Below are 24,571 nucleotides of genomic sequence, written 5' to 3'. Positions count from 1 at the left end.
CCACAATTCAAGAGAGATATTGACAAGCTGGAATGTGTCCAGAGGAGGGCGACTAAAATGATCAAGGGTCTGGAGAACAAGCCCTATGAGGAGCGGCTTAGGGAACTGGGCATGTTTAGCCTGAAGAAGAGAAGGCTGAGGGGAGATATGATAGCCATGTATAAATATGTGAGAGGAAGCCACAGGGAGGAGGGAGCAAGCTTGTTTTCTGCTTCCTTGGAGACTAGGACGCGGAACAATGGCTTCAAACTACAAGAGAAGAGATTCCATCTGAACATGAGGAAGAACTTCCTGACTGTGAGAGCCGTTCAGCAGTGGAACTCTCTGCCCCGGTGTGTGGTGGAGGCTCCTTCTTTGGAAGCTTTTAAACAGGGGCTGGATGGCCATCTGTCAGGGGTGATTTGAATGCAATATTCCTGCTTCTTGGCAGGGGGTTGGACTGGATGGCCCATGAGGTCTCTTCCAACTCTTTGATTCTATGATTCTATTATTCTATGAACACTTTAACTGCCATAATTGAATGCTTTGGGGTCCTTGGTTTGTGGTATGGTGAGAAACTGGCCCTCTGGCAGAGAAGGTGAAAAATATCATGATTACATATCATTGAGCCACTACAGTGAAAGTGGTGTTAGATGGCATTAATTCTACAGTGTAGATGACCCTCAGTTAATGCCAGTGGCATTGATATTAGCTCTGCAAAAGATGACATCAAATACTTACAACACATTTTCATGATGATATCTAAGATTTCACATTCCTAAAAAATCAAAGAAGGAACACTGGTGTCAAACAGGGCTTTGAAATAATTCCGCTCCAATTGTCTGATTTCTTCATTCCAACATTAAAAATAGTCAGTTCAGCAAGCAGGATTCCTGGAAGCTTACAGCACATTAAGCATAGGATACTCATAAGCCCCATCCCATATTGTAAACTCTTCATGAAAATATTTATTAAATGCTTTACAAAACAGAGAAAATAAGAGACATATAAGGCTAGTTTTACTCACATCTGGTCCAGGAGGGCCTACGGGTCCTGGAGGTCCCTGGAAAACAAAGTGGTTGTAAAAATGCCAGAATTCTCTATTACATCCCATTCCAGAAGGAAAAAATTATGTTGGAGAATGGTATAACAAAAGCGGTTGAGTCTGCCGTGCCTTAATAGTGCATGAAAGAAATGTGAATCCTTGAGTCTTTAGAGTTTTATGGATTACACCAAAATACCTTCATTTCCATGGTTTTGATTAGATATTATTATTTATTTATATTTATTTCACAGTTTTCTATACCGAGCTTCTCAACCTCATTGAGGGACTCAGCCCGGTTTCCAGCCATAGAAAACATATACACTCATTAAAATATCATATATCACAATTACAAAAACAACTTTAAAAACACAATATATAATATAGTGTTTTTACACTATAGATACCAGTTCACTTAGTAAGACAAGACCAAATATTTGCAATTAACAAAGTCCAAGGCTTTCCATTCTTAATCATATTGATACCAAAACCTTTCTTAATGACTGGATTTAGTTTTGCAGGGAGAGATGGACATAAACGAGAGGCCCCACTGGTTTTTGGAAGTCCACAGGGACAAATTCATTGGCTCGAATTATAAGCGCTAAAGGCTTTTTAAAGTGCTTTTTTGGGCACTAAAATGGGAAACACATCCAAAGTTAATCTAATCAATTCCCTCTGTATTCTGCAGTGATCCATATGTCCTTTTCCTGGTCTTTGCATTGCCATTGATGATAGACAACATTCCAAACTTAACTTGGGTATACTTTGCCATGAAAAGCCCGATTTCTTCTTAGTAACCCACATGTGTTGAACCTTGCTTCTATACCACATGCAGGAACAAAACGCATGGGGATGTTGGGAGACAAAACACTCCCCATACTTCCCAAGTTTTCCTTAATGCCTTAGGATCTCTGCCCCTAGGCTTAGGTCTGATCTGCAGTTGTCTGCAACAAGGTATTGACTGTGTTCACACCTGCTATGTGGAATATCCCTCCCTCTGATAACATACTCAGGGTGCATCTACACTGTAGAATTAATACAGTTTGTCACCACTTTAACTGCCTTCGCTTAATGCTATGGAATCCTGGGAGTTGTAGATTGATGAGGCACCAGCATTCTTGCAAAACTAAAACTGCCATGATTCCATTCCATTGAGCAATTGCAGTTAAAGTGGTCTCAAATGCTCTAATTCTATAGTGGAGACCTTAAAGAAAGGATATCTTGAAACACCTACTTCTGCAGCTTTTGTGGACATTGTATTCTATACTGATTTGTATTGCTTGATATTGTATGTTCTATTATTGTTATATCTCTGTTTTGAAAGTTTTTGATGTAAGCAGTTTATTAACACCCACAAGATTTAAAAGGTCGCCCTTGTTCCTTCCTTTGTAAATCCATATTTAGTGAAAACATGATTACTTACTGGAGGGCCTTCTGGTCCTCTGTATCCTTTGGCTCCTTTCATGCCAATGATCCCAGTTGCATTGCTCTGGAAAAGAAAAATAAACACAAGAGATAGCTGTTTATTAAGCCAAAAGCAACACTGTCTACTCTTTTCCCTTGAGAAGATGTTTATTTCGAAAGGGTTAACTGTTGTTTGTGGTAAAAGGGAAAAGAAGGGTCTTTTGCCCTCATTATGGCAGAAACATGAAAACCAGCTCAACTGATTTGTGAAGATGACTACTTATAATATATGTTATATTTTTCTAAGAGTGCAATATCAAAAACAAAACAAAAAAGTATGACTGGATGAAAAAATACACAGTACATTCTTGGGTTCAATATGAAAATCCAGATGCAGGCAAGGCCATATGTTTTTAACTTTTCCACAATTATTAAGGGACGTGGAGATTGTAAGTGGTGATGCTTTATTGCCACCGATTTGGATCACAGTTGTGGAAAGAAGCAAGAGGTTGCTGAACTGTATTGCTGGTAAACTACTTACAACTTCAACTTTCATCTGGTTTCCCCCAAGTATCACATAAAGAAAAGAGGTAAGGAGGATGGTGTTGTTGTTCATTCATTCAGTCGTCTCCGACTCTTTGTGACCTCATGGACCAGCCCATGCCAGAGCTCCCTGTCGGCTGTCACCACCCCCAGCTCCTTCAAGGTTAGTCCAGTCACTTCAAGGATGCCATCCATCCATCTTGCCCTTGGTCAGCCCCTCTTCCTTTTGCCTTCCACTTTCCCCAGCATCATTGTCTTCTCTAGGCTTTGCTGTCTCCTCATGATATGGCCAAAGTACTTCAACTTTGTCTGTAGTAACCTTCCCTCCAATGAGCAGTCGGGCTTTATTTCCTGGAGGATGGACTGGTTGGATCTTCTCGCAGTCCAAGGCACTCTCAGAACTTTCCTCCAACACCACAGCTCAAAAGCATCTATCTTCCTTCACTCAGCCTTCCCTAAGGTCCAGCTCTCACATCCATAGCTTACTACTGGGAATACCATGGCTTTGACTAGGCGGATCTTTGTTGCCAGTCTGATGTCTCTACTCTTTACTATTTTATCGAGACTGGACATTGCTCTCCTCCCAAGAAGTTCCTCTGCCTTTTCTAAACCCAGCTTGAACATCTGGCAACTCTCGCTCCATGTGTTGCTGGAGTCTTCCTTGCAGGATCTTGAGCATTACCTTACTGGCATGAGAAATAAGGGCCACTGTACGGAAGTTTGAGCAGTCTTTCGCATTTCCCTTTTTTGGTATGGGGATATAAGTTGATTTTTTCCATTCTGATGGCCATTCTTGTGTTTTCCATATTTGCTGGCATATGGCATGGATCACCTTGACAGCATCATCTTTTAAGATTTTAAACAGTTCAGCTGGGATCCCGTCGTCTCCTGCTGCCTTGTTGTTAGCAATGCTTCTTAAGACCCATTGAACCTCACTCCTCAGGGTGTCTGGTTCTAATTCATTCACCACACCGTCAAAACTATCCTCGATATTATTATCCTTCCTATACAGATTTTCTGTATAGTCTTGCACCTTCTCTTGATCTCTTCAGCTTCTGTTAGGTCCTTGCCATCTTTGTTTCTTATCATACCATTTTTTGCCTGAAATTTACCTCCAATGTTTCTAATTTTCTGGAAGAGGTCTCGTGTCCTTCCTATTCTGTTGTCTTATACTGTTTATATATATATATATGTTTATATATGTTTATACTGGCCAAAGGACAGAATTAATTTTCTGTCAAGTACTATTAATTTTACTTATTACTTACTTCTCTCCCAGGGTCTCCAACTTCTCCTTCATCCCCTTTTGGACCAGGATGCCCTTTGGTTCCCTGAGGAGGATGGAAACAACACGCTGTTTAGAAGATGTGCATAACAGTTAGTAGATAGTGTCATAGGCCAAAAGCATATTTCATGCAAGAATGATCAATGATAGAGTGGGAAGGATCACTAGAGAGGCCCACATTCATTTTGTCCATCGAAACGGGACTATTTGTTTCCAATCCATTTGTTTTTCTTACACTGTAAATAATGGAGACTTTCTGGATAAAATGTGATTGTGAATATAGCCTTTCCTACACCAGGGATTTTGCATTCTTTACACTCTGCAATAGTCCCATTGGCCAAGCTAAGGTTTTCGGGACAGATGGCAAGATTTCCCAACTTCATCTCAAATTAATTTTAACTTGGTTATTTTTTTAAAGAATTCCCAACTTTACTGCATTTGAGTATAGAAATTGAGGGGACAATGAAAAATATAGTCCCCCAGAGAGCAACATGGGAAAGGGGGGATTTGGGGGCTACTGGTTAATAGCGCAAAACTTTGTGAACTTTGACTTACATTCACACCAGGATCACCTCTGCTGCCAGGATAGCCCTTGGGAAGAAAAGAAAGGAAGTTTGCTTATTACTATTAAGGAAGAAAAGAGGGAACAGGTTTTGTCAAATGTTCCGTCTAAATATTTGTCATCTATCCTCATAATAAAAGTGAAAATGTGTGCCGGTGTATGTGGCGGAGGTGTCCGCTTACATAGACAGCCTCCCACCTCCACAAACAGGCTATAGATCCAAGTGCTGAGAAGCCGGAAAAGGCACACCCTCAACTGACATTACAGGTTATAGTGAGCACCGGGAACATGTAGCACAACCCCTGCCAATGTCCTTCCCAAACACCAACCACCCAAGGAATGCTTTCATTCAGGGACCATTTAATCCTAGATCATCTGTTTTTTTCTCCAGAATGGACATCCCGGAGTTCTTTTCTCTCTCCAAATTTGCATGAGTCCACCTACTGCCTCTCACTTAACCCTTTCCTACCCATTCCTATGGCATAACATACTGGAGGGGTTTTTTTTTGGAGGGGGGGGATGACCTGCTCGCGCGGGAGTTGTAGTTCATCCTGCTTCCAGAGATATTACTAAACGTCCCAAAACAAACAATGCATTTCTCAAGTAACCCAAGCATCACTGAGTCCCCAAGCTAGTTTAGAGATAAAACTCACTGGAACTCCAGGAAAACCATCTGTGCCATTTCCTGGTGGTCCATCTTCTCCCTAGGAGCAAGTTGAGAAATTAGGAGGGGAGGTCAAGTAAAATGTATTTCTTGATGCCAAAACTACATTAGCCATAGTGTCCTATGTACAGAGAAATGGGGAGGAGGTTCTTACAAAAATGGCAGATAATAATAATAAACCAAAGGACAACTGCACAAACCAGATAAGAGTCCAAGGTGGCTACACAAAAATAGTTATTGGGTGGCAGGGCAGGAAAGAGATACAGATTTTCCAAGGCAGGGGTATCTCAACAGGGTGACTGTCCTTCATGATGATCCCCTACTAGCAGCAAAATTCTCAACATAATACAAGAAGAAACAGGGCTTTACATTTCATGGTAAGTGGCAAGTGACTCCCAAATACCATACATGAATTTCCTTCCATGACATTATCCAAAAATGTTGTAGATCAGCAGCAGTCTCAACCGACAGGTGCTGATGGTTTCACTGATGACTTAAGAGTCAGATGGGATTGTGGGCTTTCCTGGGATTCATTCTGATGCAGGCCCTGGGATTCCTTCTCAAGCAAGCCAGGGAAATGAAACTGTTTTAGATAGAGAGGCTGGCACACATGCAGGGCCTGAGAATATAATTGCCTCTGAACCTCAGGGCCAGGGAAAGGAGTTGAAACCATCTTCTCCAGATAAAAAGTCTAGCGAAGATGAATTGATGAGAAATTCTTATGGGAACACACATGGTGCTACTGACCTGAGCAAGGAGGCGTGCTTGCAGATTCGAACAGATAGCCAGCTTCGGAGATCTCCACAACTTCATGGGAAGCAGAAATTCCAGGATAGATGTAATGCTTTCAAGTCTGTTTATTAAGAGCTAATTTTCAGGCAACATGGCTTTCAAGTACAGGCCTGAGTTTTCTGGTTCTTGTTTCAAGCCTTGGTTTTGGGACTCAAGTATTCTGTCAGTTCTTTATGTTCTTGTTTCATATTCTGGTTAAAGTTTTACTTATGGATTCAAGTGCCTTTGCTTTTTGGGAATATCCGTGTACTATATTGCTTTTGGATTTCATAGAATCATTGAGTTGGAAGAGACCTCATGGTCTCCAGTCCAACCCCCTGCCAAGAAGCAGAAATATTGCATTCAAAGCGTCCCTGACAGATGGCCATCCAGCCTCTGTTTAAAAGCCTCCAAAGAAGGAGCCTCCACCACACTCCAGGGCAGAGAGTTCCACTGCTGAACGACTCTCACAGTCAGGAAGTTCTTCCTCGTATTCAGATGGAATCTCTTTTCTTGTAGTTTGAAGCCATTGTTCCGCATCCTAGTCTCCAGGGAAGCAGAAAACAAGCTTGCTCCCTCTTCCCTGTGACATCTTCTCACATATTTATACATGGCTATCATATCTCCTCACAGCCTTCTCTTCTTCAGTTTAAACATGCCCAGCTCTTTAAGCCACTCCTCATAGGGCTTGTTCTTCAGACTCTTGATTATTTTAGTCGTCCTCCTCTGGACGCATTCCAGCTTGTCAATATCTCTCTTCAATTGTGGTGCCCAGAATTGGACACAATATTCCAGGTGTGATCTAAGCAAGGCGGAATAGAGGGGTAGCATGACTTCCCTGGATGTAGACACTATGCTCCTATTGATGCAGGCCAAAATCCCATTGGCTTCTTTTGCCGCCACATCACATTGTTGGCTCATGTTTAACTTGTTGTCCACGAGGACTCCAAGATCTTTTTCACACGTACTGCTCTCGAGCCAGGCATCCCCCATTTTGTATCTTTGCATTTCATTTTTTCTTCGTAAGTGGAGTATCTTGCATTTGTCCCTGTTGAACTTCATTTTGTTAGTTTGGGCCCATCTCTCTAATCTGTCAAGATCATTTCTAAGAGACAATTGATTGGTGACTATTTGGATTTTACATCTTAATTCCTTATTCCTGCTTTTTCATTATATATCTTTTGTGTGATTTTTCAAATAAACTGTTTGCCTTTACTCTGGACTCTTGTGTGATGCTGTGGTCATAGGCCACTTCAGGCCCGGGGTGCGACAAAAAGCCACTCCTCTTCTCAATGCAAGAAGGTTCTCTACTACCTCCCAAGGTTAGTCCTGGGAGGAAAGAATTACTGACAGCAGGGATGGGCCAAATCTTTACCATCAGATGTTGCTGAACAGCAACTCTCAACATTTCTATGAAGGCAAGGGTGATAGAAGTTGCAGATAAACATTTTGAGGAACACAAAATTCTGACTACAACTTCTATTCATGCCCATAGGGCATCCTGTACCAGGATCGTGAGGATGTGTGTGTGGTGTGTTATTGTGAGTGTGAGGAAGAGTAAGCCAGTGTCTGTGAAAGTAAGACAGAAAAGACAGTCCCAGCTCTGCCTTCCTTCAAGCAGACTGAACTGTAATTTTTTCACAGCCCCAAATTATGCCACTCACCCGGTCACCCATTGGGCCAGTGTCTCCAGGTAATCCAGGTGGCCCTAGCAGTCCTTTAGGGCCCTATAATAAGAAAAACAGAAAAAAATCACTGTGTCAAAGAACTCAGGAACAATGAATCAGTGACTCCCAATTCATTTTCAGAGGGGTTTCAGCTGTTGCAACAAAGCAAAAAGAAAGCCTATTTTTATTATGCTACTAAGTTTATTAAGAGCTTTCTATTTTTTTAGCAAATAGAGCTGTATATAGTGGGGAAAGCTTTTTTATAGCATACATGCATAGATTTCCAAATGCATATTTCAGTATTGCTGTAGCTGAGTTGGGCTGGATCTACACTGCCATATATAATCCAGATTATCTGATTTGAACAGTATTATATGGCAGTGTTGATTCAGCCTCCTTCTACACTGCCATATAAAATCCAGAATATCTGCTTTGAACTGGGTTATATGGCAGTGCAGACTAATATAATCGACCTACGAGCTCACCAGGACTTTGAGATCTTCCGGGGAGGCCCTGCTCTCGATTCCGCCTGCTTCACAAGCACGGCTGGCGGGGACCAGAGATAGGGCCTTCTCGGTGGTGGCTCCTCGGCTGTGGAACACCCTTCCCATGGACATTAGACTGGCTCCTTCCCTGATGATATTCCGCAGGAAACTAAAGACTTGGTTGTTCAAGAAGGCGTTCGAACAAGAAGTGCAATGATTGGTAATGACTATAGGAATGGAACAACGGAAAATGATACTGGATTGTGATTTGGACGATGAGACGACGCTGAATGGTTTTCGTAGTAATGACGATGTTTTTGTATAATGCTGGACTGTGGATTGTTTTTTATACTGTGTCTTGAATTTTGTTCTCCCTATGTTGTACACCGCTGTGAGTCGCCCCCGGGCTGAGAACAGCGGTATATAAGCAAAGTAAATAAATAAATAATAAATAAATAAATATAATCCAGTTTAAAGCAGATAATGCAGATAATCTGATTTGATAATTTGGATTATACGGCTGTGTAGATCCAGCCTTGGTAGAGTACACATCTTTCACAGATCTCTGCAAACAAGATTAGCATAAAATACCTTTTTGCTGAAATGCAAAAAGAATAAATAAGTAACATCATCTTGGGATGAGATGTCTCCTTTGAATGTTTGAATGATTTCTATTATTTATAATTGCTGTTGCAAAACCCAACTTCTGCTTCTTTGCTGTCCTACCTTGGAACAACTGTGATAACGTGAAGATTGTAAAATGAATCCCTGAAAATATTCCAGAGGACTTTGCTATGAAGATTTCCTTCAAATCTTCCTGACTGTGAATATATCACAATGATCAAATGAGAAAAGCCTACAGCAAAATAATCCTGCACATCTCTACATATTACACAGTGTTATATGCTACACATAAAAACTAACTTTTGTATGGTCATCATAACTTCCATAACTGTAGCAGGCAGTCTGAAAACTGATAGTCCTCCTTTGTCATCACTAGATACATGTATTGGAATATGAATTCTCACAAAAGTGAACAAAGTGTCTAACTTGAAGGTGAAGAAAATGCGGTCTTCCAGATATTTTTGGACTATTAATGCCACCACTCCTGGTCTAGCCAAAAGCGAAGAGCTACAGCCCACCAACGTCTGGAGGGTCCCATTACCTCTACCGCAGATCTAATAACTAAAGTCCTAAAGGTGGAGAATAATTTCTTACTGCATGCAAGCAATCTTGAGTTTCAAAATAAACTGACCTCTGGCCCAGAAGGTCCTTCGTCTCCTCTGTACCCTTTAGGTCCAGGTGGGCCTGCTTCACCCTAGAAAAATGAAAAGACATGTCAGTATTTTTATCCTTCTAAACATTAGAGCCCCCGGTGGCGCAGTGGGTTAAAGCACTGAGCTGCTGAGCTTGTTGATCGAAAAGTCACAGGTTCGATTCCGGGGAGCGGCGTGAGCTTCCGCTGTCAGCCCTAGCTTCTGCCAACCTAGCAGTTTGAAAATATGCAAATGTGAGTAGGTCAATAGGTACCGCTCCAGTGGGAAGGTAACGGCGCTCCATGCAGCCATGCCGGCCACATGACCTTGGAGGTGTCTACGGACAACGCTGGCTCTTCGGCTTAGAAATGGAGATGAGCACCACACCCCAGAGTCAGACATGACTGGACTTAATGTCAGGGGACTACCTACTACCTAAATATTAGGCCATCAACTATCAAGCAGGCTAGTTCCCAAAACCTATTTTTCTCCAATCCATCCTGCAAAATTTCACAGCCTTCTGTGCATGCTTCTAACCATATTAATTTCTCGCAATGCAATTGATCATTAAAAACAGCAACAAGGGTGTAGCTATGGAGGAAAGAGAAAAATGAGGACATAGTCTCCATAAGACTTCTTCCCACTCCAGTGAAGCTTTCCTCCAGCTCCTACATTTCTAGTATTGCAGTAACTTAAAATCTCAGCTAAGCAGTTAGTAATAGTTCAGCATAGTTTGGACTGGATGGCCCATGAGGTCTCTTCCAACTCTTTGATTCTATCCCAAAAAGGTATAGGCAAGGTAACTGAGGGAATGTAAACACGGCAAACATTATAGATATATGTATGAATTATTTTCAGTGTGTTACTCTTTGCAGAATATTAGTAAGAAGTTGAGCAAGACCGAAGGAACAAAGGAAAAATCTTATCTAGTGGTAATGCTCTCATACCTGTCATAGCTATACCTCTCTAAAAAAGATCTATTAGCCCAATATGATATGTTATGAGCATATAGTGTTCTTTCATGCTCCAAAATCCCAGGAAATTGCATATGTTAAAAGGTCATGTCCTTAGCAGATGCATTTGTTTTTAGGTCATATAGAATCATAGAATCAAAGAGTTGGAAGAGACCTCATGGGCCATCTAGTCCAACCCCCTGCCAAGAAGCAGGAATATTGCATTCAAATCACCCCTGACAGATGGCCATCCAGCCCCTGTTTAAAAGCTTCCAAAGAAGGAGCCTCCACCACACTCCGGGGCAGAGAGTTCCACTGCTGAACGGCTCTCACAGTCAGGAAGTTCTTCCTCATGTTCAGATGGAATCTCCTCTCTTGTAGTTTGAAGCCATTGTTCCGCGTCCTAGTCTCCATGGAAGCAGAAAACAAGCTTTCTCCCTCCTCCCTGTGGCTTCCTCTCACATATTTATACATGGCTATCATATCTCCTCTCAGCCTTCTCTGGTGTGCTTGAAAATCCATTTTATCCACTGCATGAACTCCACATTCATTTATAGGCAGTCCCTACATTATGAACAAGATAGGCTCTGTAAGTTTGTTTTTTAATTTATTTGTAAGTTGGAACAGGTATATTTCTGAAGTATAACAAGATTACACCTTACTTTCTGGAGCCCCCGGTGGCGCAGTGGGTTAAACCTTTGTGCCGGCCGGACTGAAGACCGATAAGTCGTAGGTTCAAATCTGTGGAAAGTGTGGATGAGCTCCCTCTGTCAGCTCCAGCTCCTCATGCAGGGACATGAGAGAAGCCTCCCACAAGGATGATAAAACATCAAAACATCTGGGTGTCCCCAGGCAACGTCCTTACAGACAGCCAATTCTCTCACATCAGAAGTGACTTGCAGTTTCTCAAGTCGCCTCTGACACAACCAAAAAAAAAAGGCTTTCATGGCTGGAATCACTAGGTTCTTGTGGGTTTTTTCGGGCTATAGGGCCATGTTCTACCTCTGAGGATGCTTGCCATAGATGCAGGCGAAATGTCAGGAGAAATGCCTCTAGAACATGGCCCTATAGCCCGAAAAAACCCACAAGAACCTAAAAAAAGTAATCTTACTTTTTGTCCCTGTAATAATTGGTTTCTGAAAATTTTGGCTTGTTGTGGAAACAAAGATTGGTGATAAAGGGGAGAAGCTCAAGAGTGGATTTCCCTTCTGAGGAGATTTCTCTCACTTCCTGTTGTCTCACCCCCATTCTCAACTATGAGTCATTGTATGTCAGATGTTTGTAACTAGGGGACTGCCTGCACACGCGCGCGCACAGACACACACACGCATGTATTAATGTATATAGCACACTGTATATCCTTTTTGAATCCACGAAAAAGCTAAACGAGCCTTTGCAGACATTTAAATGTGATTCAAGATGGGCTCTGCTCTTTCTGTAGGCAAGCCTTGGCACTATGAATCTGTATGCAAGCATACAACGTGAACTTTATATGCAAAAACATTGGATGAAAGAGCAGGATGCTTTATTAAATTAAGGGAACTTGTTTGTAATTTGCAAACACTGAAAAATCAAGGTGTCAGAAAATAAATTTGTGAAAAGATGGGAGAAGCCTATACACAAATGTCACTTTCAGCCTTCTTTGTGAGGGAAAGGTAATGAGTAGACCAACCCTGACTAGGCAAAGAGGCTATAATGAATAATATCACTTTATTTATATACTGTCCTAACTCCCTGACCATGAGCTATAGACCATTTAGTTATGGCTGGACATAACTTTTCTTCTTGCTTGAACATTAGTTTATGCCTACATCAGATTCATAAGATGTAAAAGAAGCTGAATCTTACTGGTTCTCCAGGTGGTCCATAGGGTCCTTCACGGCCTTGCTCACCCTGTGGGCCCGGATCACCCTAAAAAGCAAGGGGAAAGTACAGAGATTACAAAGGATAACATAATACAACATGAAAAAAGGAAGAATTACCATCTCAGGAATTGGTAATGTGTTCCATATATCTGATTGATTGAAATATATTTTTCTTATAAGCAATGCATTAAACAAAGACTCTTTTTAGCATATGGCCCTAATATGTTTGGGCTAGTCTGGGAGTGTCATGGGCATTTTTTCAAAACAGCTGGGCAGGGAGAGTTTGCTGGCATGGTGGTTATGGCCCCTCATTTCCCAGAAAGCAATCCACTGAAGCTTACAAGAGAAGTGAATTGCTAAAAGCCAAAGGTGTGTGATGTGAGAGAGTTCTAAAACACTAAGGATCTACACTGCCCTATATCCCAGGTCCCAGATTATCTGATTATCCCTGATTATCTGGCAGTGTAGACTCATATAATCCAGTTCAAAGCAGATAACCTGGGATCAGATCTTGGGATATAGGGCAATGTAGATCTAGCCTCCTGTTTAAGGAGCTCCATTGGCTACCGTTCATTTTCCGGTCCCAATTCAAGGTGCAGTTGCTTACCTACAAAGCTCTAAACAGTTTGGGACCTGCCTACCTGCGTATATCTCCGTATACAAACCCACACGATCTCTCCGATCATCTGGAGAGGCCCTGCTCACGATCCCACCTGCGTCGCAAGCGCGATTGTTGGGACGAGGGACAGGGCCTTCTTTGTGGTGGCCCCCCAACTCTGGAACTCTCTCCCCAAGGACATCAGACAAGCCCCAACGTTGGCAGTCTTTAGGAAGAGCTTGAAGACGTGGCTAATAAATGCACTTTATTAGAGATTTAAGATTGTCTGCACACCGCACTTATCTCCAAAAACCTACCCATTTCACCTGTCATTTCCAGCATTTTTAAATTTTTATTCATTACAATTTGCCCAGCCTCAGTTTTAAATGCATCGTGGTGTTATTGTCTAATGTTTATTGCTATTGTTTTAATGTTTATTGTTTTGCTTTATGAGTATTTATTGTATTGCTGTGCTCTTGTTTTATTGATGTGTTGAGCCTTGGCCTCTTGTAAGCCGTACCGAGTCCTTCGGGAGATGTTAGCGGGGTATAAATAAAGGTTAATAATAATAATACAAATAATAATAGCCTAAAAAAAACCTTGCGAAGCATTAGTGGCTTTGAAAGAAATTGAATTTGTTGTGATCAAATTCTTTGGCATTTTACACATGAATATGGGAATCATCACACTCTCCTGTCACCCAAGAGAACTATTTCCAGGTAGTTTTGACAATTCAATCTAAATGAAGATAAAGTTTGAATGGTTTGAATAGGCTACAAGAGAGAAATCAGACAAAGTAGTGTCCATTTAAGCATCTCACTAAATTACTTCTTATTCTGTAAGTTGAATGTAGTTTTCGCACACCAGAAACTGGAGGTGGGGGGAAGAGATAGGGGTTTGCTAAGTGCACAACACAGTGTGAAAAGTCTTTAGAAGTAATGGAGATTTTGCTGTGACCATTGTATTGCTTTGCCTTTCCCAGGACTGTGATATTCATGTACATTTTTTCAGTATCATGAGTTTCATTCTCCTTTGCTTTTGCTACAGTCATGCCAAGATTAGATTATTGTCTGTAAGTGATTTGACTTCTTATTTCAGATTCTTTCTCTATGTTGCAATTTATCTCCTGAAGGCTGCCAAAGTACTCTTGTGCAAACACCAATGGGATTTTACTCAAGCAAAGCGCAAAAAAACTAGAGTTGTCCCATGGAGAAAACTGTAGGTTTGACAAAGCAGCACACGTGCGCTTGATGGAATTGGGCGTTTCTCAATTTGTCTCCTGTGCACTGCTTTGCTTTAATAAAAATAATCATAACAGAGAGAGTTAGGGAAATTTACACCTAGGTAAGCAATGGGAGGTGGGGAGAGCTGCTCCTCATTTCAAATTCCAAGAAGAAAGCAGCTCTGTGAAATATGACAATGTAATGCAGACTCCTCCAACTTCGTCTGGTGCATTTTTTGTTCATTTGGAGAACTTAAGAGAGCTACGATAATAATCACACAGTCAACTCCCACTTCTTCCTCAGTGCCAAAATATGACATAAACAAACTATTTGGCAGCAAGGAAAAATCAGGAAATGCCACAGCTTCTGCTTCGTGCATTTGGAGCCAGGGACATCCACAGCCTGTTCTCTGTGAAACTGGACAAGTTGCACTCACACGCACACCAAACTGTGGATTGAGAAAGAAGCAACAATGGATCCTAACAGGAATACCCCGAGGCTGAAAGAAACATACCGCCCAAAATGACAATTTCAACATCCTAAAACAACCCCTTTGACACCTCATTGGACAAGAATGACTTCTGTGCCTGCATGAGTATCCTTTTAGCTTTTGCCTTTAAGGCCCTATCTACACTGCCATTTCTGAATCTATGTAACAAAAATTGAGGGGAAAAAAATCTGTTCCTGGTTTGAAAGTGTTATTTTCTGTGTTTTGGCCAAGAGATAAAAATGTCCCAGTGGGAAAAGACATGGAAGAGAAGAATAAAATACAATGCATGTCAAAACCGAAAAGAAAATCCTAGAAGAAATAAGGAAATTCGATAGCAAGATGAGTTGGTTTCATTATTGGCAAACCAAGGAATGTTTCAAAGAAGATCGAAAAGTAGGGTTCACATCCAAGGAATCGAACTGGGATAGAGTATTGAAAAAAGATAAGAAACTAATAAGACTACTTTATCATATCCTGTTAGAGTGGGATTTTGAAAAAGACAGAGTTAAGGAGAATATGACAAGCTGGGCCTTTGATATAGGCCATTAGGCCATTCAATCCTATTGAAAGACTGGGAAACAGTATGGAAAAGGAAACTAAAATTCACAAAAGCATCAAGTATAGTTGAGGGCTGGTACAAGATTTATTTAGATGGTATTGGACACCTTCACGTCTATCTAAATTCAACAAAAACTACAGCAATAGATGCTGGAGATGCGAAAAAGAACTAGGCACCCACTTCCACATGTGGTGGGGGTGCAAATCAATTAAGAAATTTTGGTTAACAATACATAAATATACTCAACAAATCATTAATGTGAAATTTGAAATGAAGCCGGAACTTTACCTCTTAAACATATCAGAGCTGAACTTCACTGAATTGCACAAAAATGGAAGGAAAAAATCTCTCCACATATTGAAGAATGGATAAACAAAATCTTCGACTACATGAATATGGAAAACTTATCACAAAAGCTAAGCAACAAAGTAAGGAACAAACAAATAGACTGGGAACCTCTAAAAAGGTTCATGCAGGAAGAAATGCAAATCCAATTATAGAGATGTAAGATATAGCAACCAATATAGAAGGAAAAAAAATGATGATAAAAGATATAAGAGGAAAAATAATGGACAAAAGGTATTACTCCTTGTGACCTGAACACCTTCCCCGTCCCCTTTAACCCTACCCCCTCCTCCCCCCTGCCCCCCTCTTGTTGGTCCCCCCCTCTCACCCTGGACTATCCTTTCTTGTCTACCTTAAACTGTTCATTGTTCCCCCTCTTTCACTGTATTCTATTTGAAAAATCGAAAATAAAAATATATAAAAAGGAGTAAACCAAGAATTGAAAAAAAACGAAAAGAAAATGTTTATAAAATGCACTTGCATTTTATAAAATGCACAGATCCATGTATATCTTTGAGTCGCCTGAGTAAATAAATAAATAAATATCTTTTTAAAAAATGTTAAACACAAATTTCAAAATGATACTGCAAATGTACCTTTTAAATATGCCCAACAAAGAATTAGATAGACAATTTGGAAAAAAATTATTTTACATGACTAGCAGCTCGAATTGTATAAGTCAGATATTGGAAAACCCCAAAGATATCTCCTTTAGAAGAATGGGAAAAACATATTAAGATATGCTGATAATGGATAAAATAACTGTATTATTAAGAGAATGGCCCTGGCCCAAATTACCTGTCCGAACGCATCTCCCCCTATGAACCATTGTGGAGATTAAGATCCTTCGGGGAGGCCCTGCTTTCCGTCCCGCCGTTGTCACAGGCGCGATTGATGGGGACGAGAGACAAGGCCTTCTCGGTGATTGCTCCCAGGCTATGGAACTCCCTTCCTGGTGAGATCAGGTCGGCCCCCTCCCTCCTGTCCTTTAGAAGGATGGTAAAAACTTGGCTATGGGACCAAGCTTTCCGGACAGGGCAATGAAGCGGCAATAGGAAAGATGACCAGGCCAATGATTTGACGCGGACGACTAGGACGGTTTTAAATGGTGTATTTTAATATTTTGACAAATGTTTTTAATGTTTATGTATTGTATGTGAATTGAATGTTTGCCGTGTATATGCTGTGCTCTGCCCTGTGTCCCCTTTGGGGTGAGAAGGGCAGAATATAAATGTTTTAAATAAATAAATAAACAAACTATTAAATAACTTTGTTAAAGAATGGCAACCAATGATTCAACATCTCAATGTAAAATTAAACTAAAAATATATGTAGAGGATCCTATAAGACTAGATAAGGAGGAAGCGGATGTTAAGCAAGAGTCTATGATACTTTAAAGTGTATTATTTAAATAGTAGAAATATATTATCTGAGAAATGATTATGGAACACTAATAGATGGAACAAACACTTGCAAATGTATGTCTATTTGAATAAATAAATAAATAATTTTTTTTTTAAAGAAAGTGTTATTTTCTGTTTGATTATACAGTACTTACTTTGAAAGTACTGGGTGAGACAACTCTGCTGCTAGGCTTCTTTGAAAAGTGCCCAGATAAGATCATAGTTATTCCTAATAATTGGGATACACGCAGAACATTTTAATAAATGATCTCAGGAAAATCTGTGAGAGAGGGTGTCTGGTGAGCAGAACTGAACCCTGTTTTCAAAATCAGTCAGTTAAGGAAGAATTAGACTTAGAAGAGATCCATTACATGAGTAAACAACACCCTGCATGTCTTGTGTAAAAGGCTGCAATGCATCACTAATGAAAGTGGCTTGTATCTTGGAAAATTAACTTCTTCCATTCTTTTTTAAAACAAAAATGTTAATTTAAGACACCCCTCTGGCATTTGTTTCCATAGCACATCTGCCCACAACTGGCTCTTAAAGTACAGTTGTACTACTTTTTAGGAAAACATGAGATATAAACAGGAACTGTTGATTTAGATGAAATATAAACTGTCCTCCTAATGTGCTCAGAATGTAGATTTATGGGCTTTTCTGCCTGCATGGGTTCCCATTATGTTGTGTGTAACAGCAAAGACCGAAATTGTTTACAGTTAAAATAGGAAGTCCCTTCAGCTAAGAAAACCCCTTAACTAAAACTACCACAGAAGGTAAGACGCAGTAATATATTCCAAAGAATTTAGCATGTACTAATACAAGACAAACTGTCACAGCATGACATGAAGTAACACAGGAAGTTGCAATTCTACACCCAATTTCTTGGTAGTAGACTCAGTGGAACCGAACTCAATTGAATTTATTTCTTAGTATGCATGTAAGCATGTACAGAACATGGGGGCAATTATTGCAATCTTTTGTAGAGAAAATGGAGAGCAAATGATCCTTTATATGAGACAATGGTGAAGGCCTAATAAAGGAAGGCTCTCCTGATTGCCAACTAGTTTTAAGGATACATAGATAATAGGGCTGGGCGGTTTCGTTTCGTTAATTCGTAATTAGTTAAAAATTCGTTATTTTTTTTGTTAACGAAGCGATAACGAACCATTCTGGAGCAACTTAAAAACGAAACGAATTTTTCAATTCATTTCGTAAATGCTTCATATTTCATTATGTATTCGTTTCGTTATTGGTTTGAGGTCGTTTTGTTATTATTTCCGCATGTCTGGGGCAAGTTTTATAGTTGTTTTTTGTTTAATTAGTGAAAAAAAATTATAATATCACACCAACAGTCAACAACAGAGGGAGAGGGAAGCTTCAGAAGTTCCCCCTGTCCCATTTGGAGGTTTTTTAGCGTATGCGCGGTCGCGTCCGCCATTAACGAATCAATTCGTAATTGTTTCGTTATTGTTTTGTAATTTTTTTACCATTTACGAAATTTCGTAAATATCGAACTTTTTCGGAATTCTTTTAAAAAAAAATTCGGAATTCTTTTAAATATCGAAACGCAAAAAACCCCAAAAAACGAATTGATTTTAGAAACAATTTTTTCCGTTGTTACCCAGGCCTAATAGATAACCAACCATTAAGAATGAGCACTAACTTCTTCTATACAGAATTACCTGTATTTCATTTCATAATTGTCATCACCAAATAATAATCGCACCCTCATTTGTTGAGTGTCAAAATTTGTATTTTTGTTTTCATCACATAATAGTTGCACTCTCATTTGAGGCTGATTCTCCCTTCCTTCCATCTCTGCAGGCAAGGCAGTTTAAAACCTACAAAATTGAGGTCTCTGAAGCACAACTCTTCACTCCCTTCTTCTTCCTCTGATGCAAGGCAGTTTAAAAACAAAAAACAAAAAAACAAAAATTGAGTTCTCTGGAACTCGAATCTCCCCTTTCTCCAAGGACCTCAATTTCAGGAGGAGGGAAGAGTGCCACTTCAGAGACCTCAATTTTATTGTTTCTAAACTGTCTTGTCTTTGGAGAAAGAAGTTAAGGAAGGGAAAATCAGCACCAACTAGCTCTATAGTTAAAAAACAAATAAATTCAGAAATTCTAGCAAAAATGTTACATGAAGATCAGGTAGGGTTTCTTCCCAGAAGACAGCTACATCAGAATGTAAGAACAGTTTTAAATATAGTAGAGGTGGCTGAACAAGACCCCAACAGAGAAGTTCTTATTTTTAGATGCTGGGAAAACTTGATAGTGTTAGTTGGGAATTAATAGAAAATGTATTTATCTTCTATGTGTTGAGTCAACAATTTAAAAAGGGCAGTCAGCACTATACATTCAAAACAAAAAGCTAAATTAAGGATAAATGGTCAAATGCCAAAGTACATAGAGATACAAAGAGGAACAAGACAAGTTTGTCCATTGTTACCTTTATTGTTCATATGGATGGTGGAAGTATCAAATATTAGGATTAGGGAAGGGTGAAAATAAAAGGACAAAAATTTAAAGTCAAAGCTTATGCCGATGATATGGTGTGTATCACAGAAGACCCAATAAGGAGTATTCGATGCTTAATGGAAACTATTGATAGATATGAATCTGTGACAGGATTCAAAATAAATCAAGAGAAATCCATGTTCTTGACTAAAAATATATCAAGAACAATTTTGAAAAACTGGAGAATTTGTCAGCTTGTAAGACTGTAACAAAAGTAAAAGTAAAATATTGAGGATTATGGATTACTAATAAAAATAATGATTTATACCAAAATTATTATGAAAAAACATGGAAAGAGGTAAAAAGAAGACCTGGAAAGATGGCAAAGAATCCAACTAACTTGGATGTGGAGAATAGCTGTGATAAAAATAATAGTCTTGCCAAAATGTTTTTCTTATTTCAAAATCTGCAAGTAATTAAGGGAGTGAACAATACAGGAGGGATTTGGTCCAATCTATATAGAATGGGAAAAAGCTAAAATTGCATATAGGAACTTAATAAATGCTAAAGACAGAGGGGGCTAAGCACTTCCAGATCTTAGGTATGAAGCAAATGATGACAAATGATGACACTCAGCTGGTGCTGAGGATGGAGGGCAGACCGCACTCTGTACCCGATTATTTTCATCAGTGCCTCGAGGCCATTACTGGATGGCTGCGTGCCAGCAGGTTGAGGGTGAATCCAGCAAAGATGGAGATCCTATGGCTGGGTCGACCGGGCAGTGGGGACATCCAGCTGTCTACCCTGGATGGCGAAGCACTACGCCCGTCATCATTGGTAAAGAGTCTGGGAGTCCTTTTGGACCCTTTGCTGACGATGCAGGCCCAGGTCTCCGCCATTAGCAGAAATGCCTTTTTTCATCTGTGGCAGGCTAGACAGCTGGCCCCCTCCCTGTCCAGAGACGACCTAGCTACCAGGCTACGGTCATCTCAAGACTGGACTACTGTAATGCCCTCTACATTGGCCTTCCTCTGTTGGTGATCCAGAAGCTCAAGTTGGTACAAAATGCAGCTGCTCGGCTTCTTGTGGGAATTCCGATGAGATGCCACATAACACCAATCTCACTGCAGCTGCATTGGTTACCAATTGAGCACCAGATCACTTTCAAAGTGATGGTACTTACCTTTAAGGCCTTGCATGGTCTGGGGCCGATGTCCCTGAGGGACCGTGCCTTGAGTCATGTCGCTGCCGCTTTTCTTGTTGGGCTTGGGTCCTGGATCTGCAGGTTGATACTTTCTTCATTTACCAACCGGCTTGGATTCTCGTAAGTGCGGATTTCCCCTCTCCTTGACTTCGGACTGTTTCTGACGACGACGCTGCCTTTTGGACTTTGGAACCTTCAACTGGGATTTCTTTGACTTTGGACTGCTTCTGGACGATGGCTTCTCTTCACGGCTCTTTGTTTGCTTTTTATCTTTGAACTGTGTGATTTTGGTGTGTTTTGGAAGAACTCTTATATAATCCGGATTTTTTGCCAGTTTAATTCCGGTTTATTTTCCAAGTTTGTTTTTCAAGCTGCAAATTGCTGCAAACTTTGAGTTTTGACCAGAGGCACTGAAGCAAGTGTCTCTGAGTCCTGTTTACTTTGCTTTAATAAACTATTGTTTTGGATATACTCCTGTGTATATCCTCTTTAAGTCTGGGTTCCGACACTGTAAGTTCTTTGACATCGGTTATATTCATAAATGTGAAATTTGTGTTCAAAACTATTTATCCTAATATAAATGTGGGTACATTTTAAACCTGTAGATTATTGAAAAAGAGATGGATCTTCCCCAGGGGTGAGAAAAGCAGTATATAAATAACTGTAAATAAATACATCCTTACCGTTGGGTGGTAGTGGACAGACAAATGTTGGAAAACTATGCTATGCTGTACTGTGTTTTGTGCTCTTTTTAAAATTTGTGCTATTATCTGTGGCATCAGAACATTTTTGCATCTGCCTGGCATTAGGTGTGGTGCTGCCTGTGTTGGTTTTGGACAGATGAATTTCACTAGCTGCTGTGTTCTACTCATGTGCCTGCTGAATGATTCAGCATGGAACAAACATACACATGTTTTTCCACCTCCCTCCCCGCTTATATGGGGCAATTCAAACCTCTCTTTCAAAGAGACATACAAGAACAGTGTTCTTGGTTTGCTTAGCACCACATATCATACGATCCAGAAACTCCCCAAATGAGTCACCCAACATAAGTTACCTTTCCACAAAAAAGTTTCAATAGAAATAGGTAAAAATTGCAAAGACTTTTCAAACCATTTTTGAACTCATCACATATATATTGCTGAAATATTAAATGAAAAAAAAACTTCAAAGGGCAATTAACTTGATGTGGGGTTTGCTTCAACCTGCACATTGAATAACATTCATTCTCCTTGTACAACTTTTGGACATTGCTGGCGAAGCTAGACATGCTTAATCTGCCTAAACAGATACAGGATGGTCAGGGATATAAAAATAGAAATTTAAAGGAAGTAGATATGCTTAGCCTGAGAGAAGATTACACCATGTAGATTTTTGTTCCTGTGTAATAAATGTCATTTACTAATTGGTTCCATCATAAAATATGGAAAAAGTTTATTAAACTGCAAAAACTTTGTTCCTACAGGACATCCTGCAGCACATTTTGCTATATTTTTTCAATGAATATCTCATAGAGGCTGAACCAATTCAACATAGTGTGTGGCAGCCACAAAAACAAAGTTTCTGGAGTATAACAACTACTTTAAAAGTAAATACTGCACAATTAAACAGGAAATAACACTTTTAAACCAGGAACAGATTTTTTTTTCTAATTTTGTTATATAATGTTATCACCCTGAAAAGAGCAAAGACTTGTTCTCTGTAGTTCCACATTAGATTAGATCAAATGGCCTTGAGCACTAAGATCTGAAGGATCTTAGTCTCCTAGTTATGGTCTCCTAGTCTTCCACAATTGCCCACCCCTGCCAGAGTCATCCATATGCATGTGTACAATGTCTATTTATTTATTATTTTATTTTATTTATAGTATTTATATACCGCTTTTCTCACCCCTAGGGGGACTCAGTGTCTAAAAAGCGGCATAAAGACATCTAATGATGTGATGCTCTTGGGATCACAGAGCAACCACAGAAGTGTTTGGATCACTGGATACTAGGGGTGTGTGAATCCATTCTGGTATAGTTTTGAATTTTGGGTCCCCCTCCTCCCCGGTTCTGTTTTTGGAAAGATTCTGGGAGATTAGCGGGGGGCCATTCAGATTTCTAATTTGGGATGTGGAGTTCCATTTCAATTACGGGAAGAATCTTTATGAAAACAGAATGGGGCGGGGTGACGAAATTCAAAGCGAAAACAGAAAGGATTCTGTGTCGTTTTATACACCCCTACCAGAGATTGAATTGGATTGCACATCGTATTTGCTTCAGGATGTGAGGGAGAAAGACAAGGTATTGTGACTTCAGTTGTAGGAGTGAGAAAAAGCCTACAACAGTGAGGCTTTGGAGGTCTCCATTCAAGAATACAAAAGTGCCTCAGCAACCATACATCATAAAAATAATACATCAAGAATTTCTATGACTTCATGTTCCAAAGCAGACTCACCTTGTCAACATTTATCACATTGATGTGGAACATAGTCCTCCCTGAAATCTACACACAACTCAAATCCATGTGTCTTGTCTTGCGTGTTGAAAATGATCTACCAATCAATGTCCCCACAGACATAATCAGTGTGCATCTGTTATTGCTTACAAGGGTTTGGCATAAAGTTCTTGGACTGTGTCACTAACATATAAGTAATAATCTTAAAAAGAGTTTTGTGTGAATGAATGTCTGCATACCTCATGGCAAAATCAGAACACAACTGAGTTATCCCTCCCTCCTCCCCCCCCCCCCCCCATGTGACTTTGACATCAGCTGAACTTGCTGAATCTGAATACATTGATTCGGCCCTATAGATGAAGCCTATATGAGAAGTTGGAATTACTTCTATGCAGAGAAACAAAAGACTGAAGAATAATTTTAAAAGATGTTTTTATGTGTGTTTTTACCTTGCCTCCTCTTGTTCCACGATTACCAGGAGTACCGGGTGCCCCCCTTTCTCCATTGCTGCCCTGTGTGAAAAGGAAGAGATCACAGTTTTGTAATATTTTACATATTAGACTCTGCTATTAATCTGACTGTCACCCATAGCCAAGAATTAAAACATGTATTATAGGTATTCACAATATATTTAATATCTGATGGTCTGTTTGAACTCAGGTCATGTAGAGCTCAGGGGAAATTATGCATATGAGATTATTCTCAAAAGACAAATTCAGGCAGATATGAGGGCATCCCTAAGAATCAAAGGTAGAGAGGGCTCTTCAAAAATTTGTCAGATAACCCAGTTCAAAGAAGATATTTTGGATCATCTGCCTTGATATTCTGGGTTATATGCCTATGTGGAAGGCATATAACCCATTGTCAGCCATTATTGGTGTTCTGGAGGATTGCACCATGATGTCACACATGCAACTGTAAACAGTGATGTCAACTGGAAGTGATGTCACATCACTTTGGTCACAGGATTTACACTGCCCTATATCCCAAGATTTGATCCCAGATCATCTGCTTATCTCAGATTATCTGGCAGTTGTAGATCAGGCATGGGCAAATTTCAGCCCTCCAGGTGTTTTGGACCAACTCCCAGAAATTCCAGCCAGCTTACCGGCTGTTAGGAATTGTAGAAGTCTAAAACACATTGAGGGCCGAAGTTTGCTCATGCCTTGTTTAGACTCATATCATCCAGTTCAAATCAGATAATCTGAAATCACATCCTGGGATATAGGACAGTGCAAATCCAGCCTAGGATTTTTTAAAAGCATGCTTGAACATCTTATGAAGCAGAAGGAGAAAAATGTTCAGTCTCCAAACTGATTTTCTGGATGAACATTTGGCAGGGGATGCTGAAAGGATGCTCAGTGGATGCATTGTG

At 40.1% G+C, this 24,571-nt stretch overlaps 1 protein-coding gene across 1 annotated transcript in view; it reads right to left on the bottom strand.

Moving 5' to 3' along the window:
- Positions 1-24,571, bottom strand: part of COL6A1 (collagen type VI alpha 1 chain) — a 71,917-nt gene that overhangs the window by 9,124 nt on the left and 38,222 nt on the right. The window contains exons 19-28 of the mRNA XM_060783372.2: positions 23,646-23,708; positions 12,460-12,522; positions 9,658-9,720; positions 7,915-7,977; positions 5,469-5,519; positions 4,809-4,844; positions 4,237-4,299; positions 2,445-2,510; positions 1,007-1,042; positions 721-757 (exon numbers count right to left, since the gene is read on the bottom strand). Of these exons, the coding sequence (XP_060639355.2) occupies positions 721-757; positions 1,007-1,042; positions 2,445-2,510; positions 4,237-4,299; positions 4,809-4,844; positions 5,469-5,519; positions 7,915-7,977; positions 9,658-9,720; positions 12,460-12,522; positions 23,646-23,708 (541 nt within the window). The remainder of the gene's footprint in view (positions 1-720; positions 758-1,006; positions 1,043-2,444; positions 2,511-4,236; positions 4,300-4,808; positions 4,845-5,468; positions 5,520-7,914; positions 7,978-9,657; positions 9,721-12,459; positions 12,523-23,645; positions 23,709-24,571) is intronic.

This window comes from Anolis sagrei, chromosome 1, assembly GCF_037176765.1.
Source record: "Anolis sagrei isolate rAnoSag1 chromosome 1, rAnoSag1.mat, whole genome shotgun sequence".
NCBI classification, from domain to species: domain Eukaryota; kingdom Metazoa; phylum Chordata; class Lepidosauria; order Squamata; family Dactyloidae; genus Anolis; species Anolis sagrei.
This window is presented reverse-complemented; position numbering and strand designations above follow the sequence as displayed.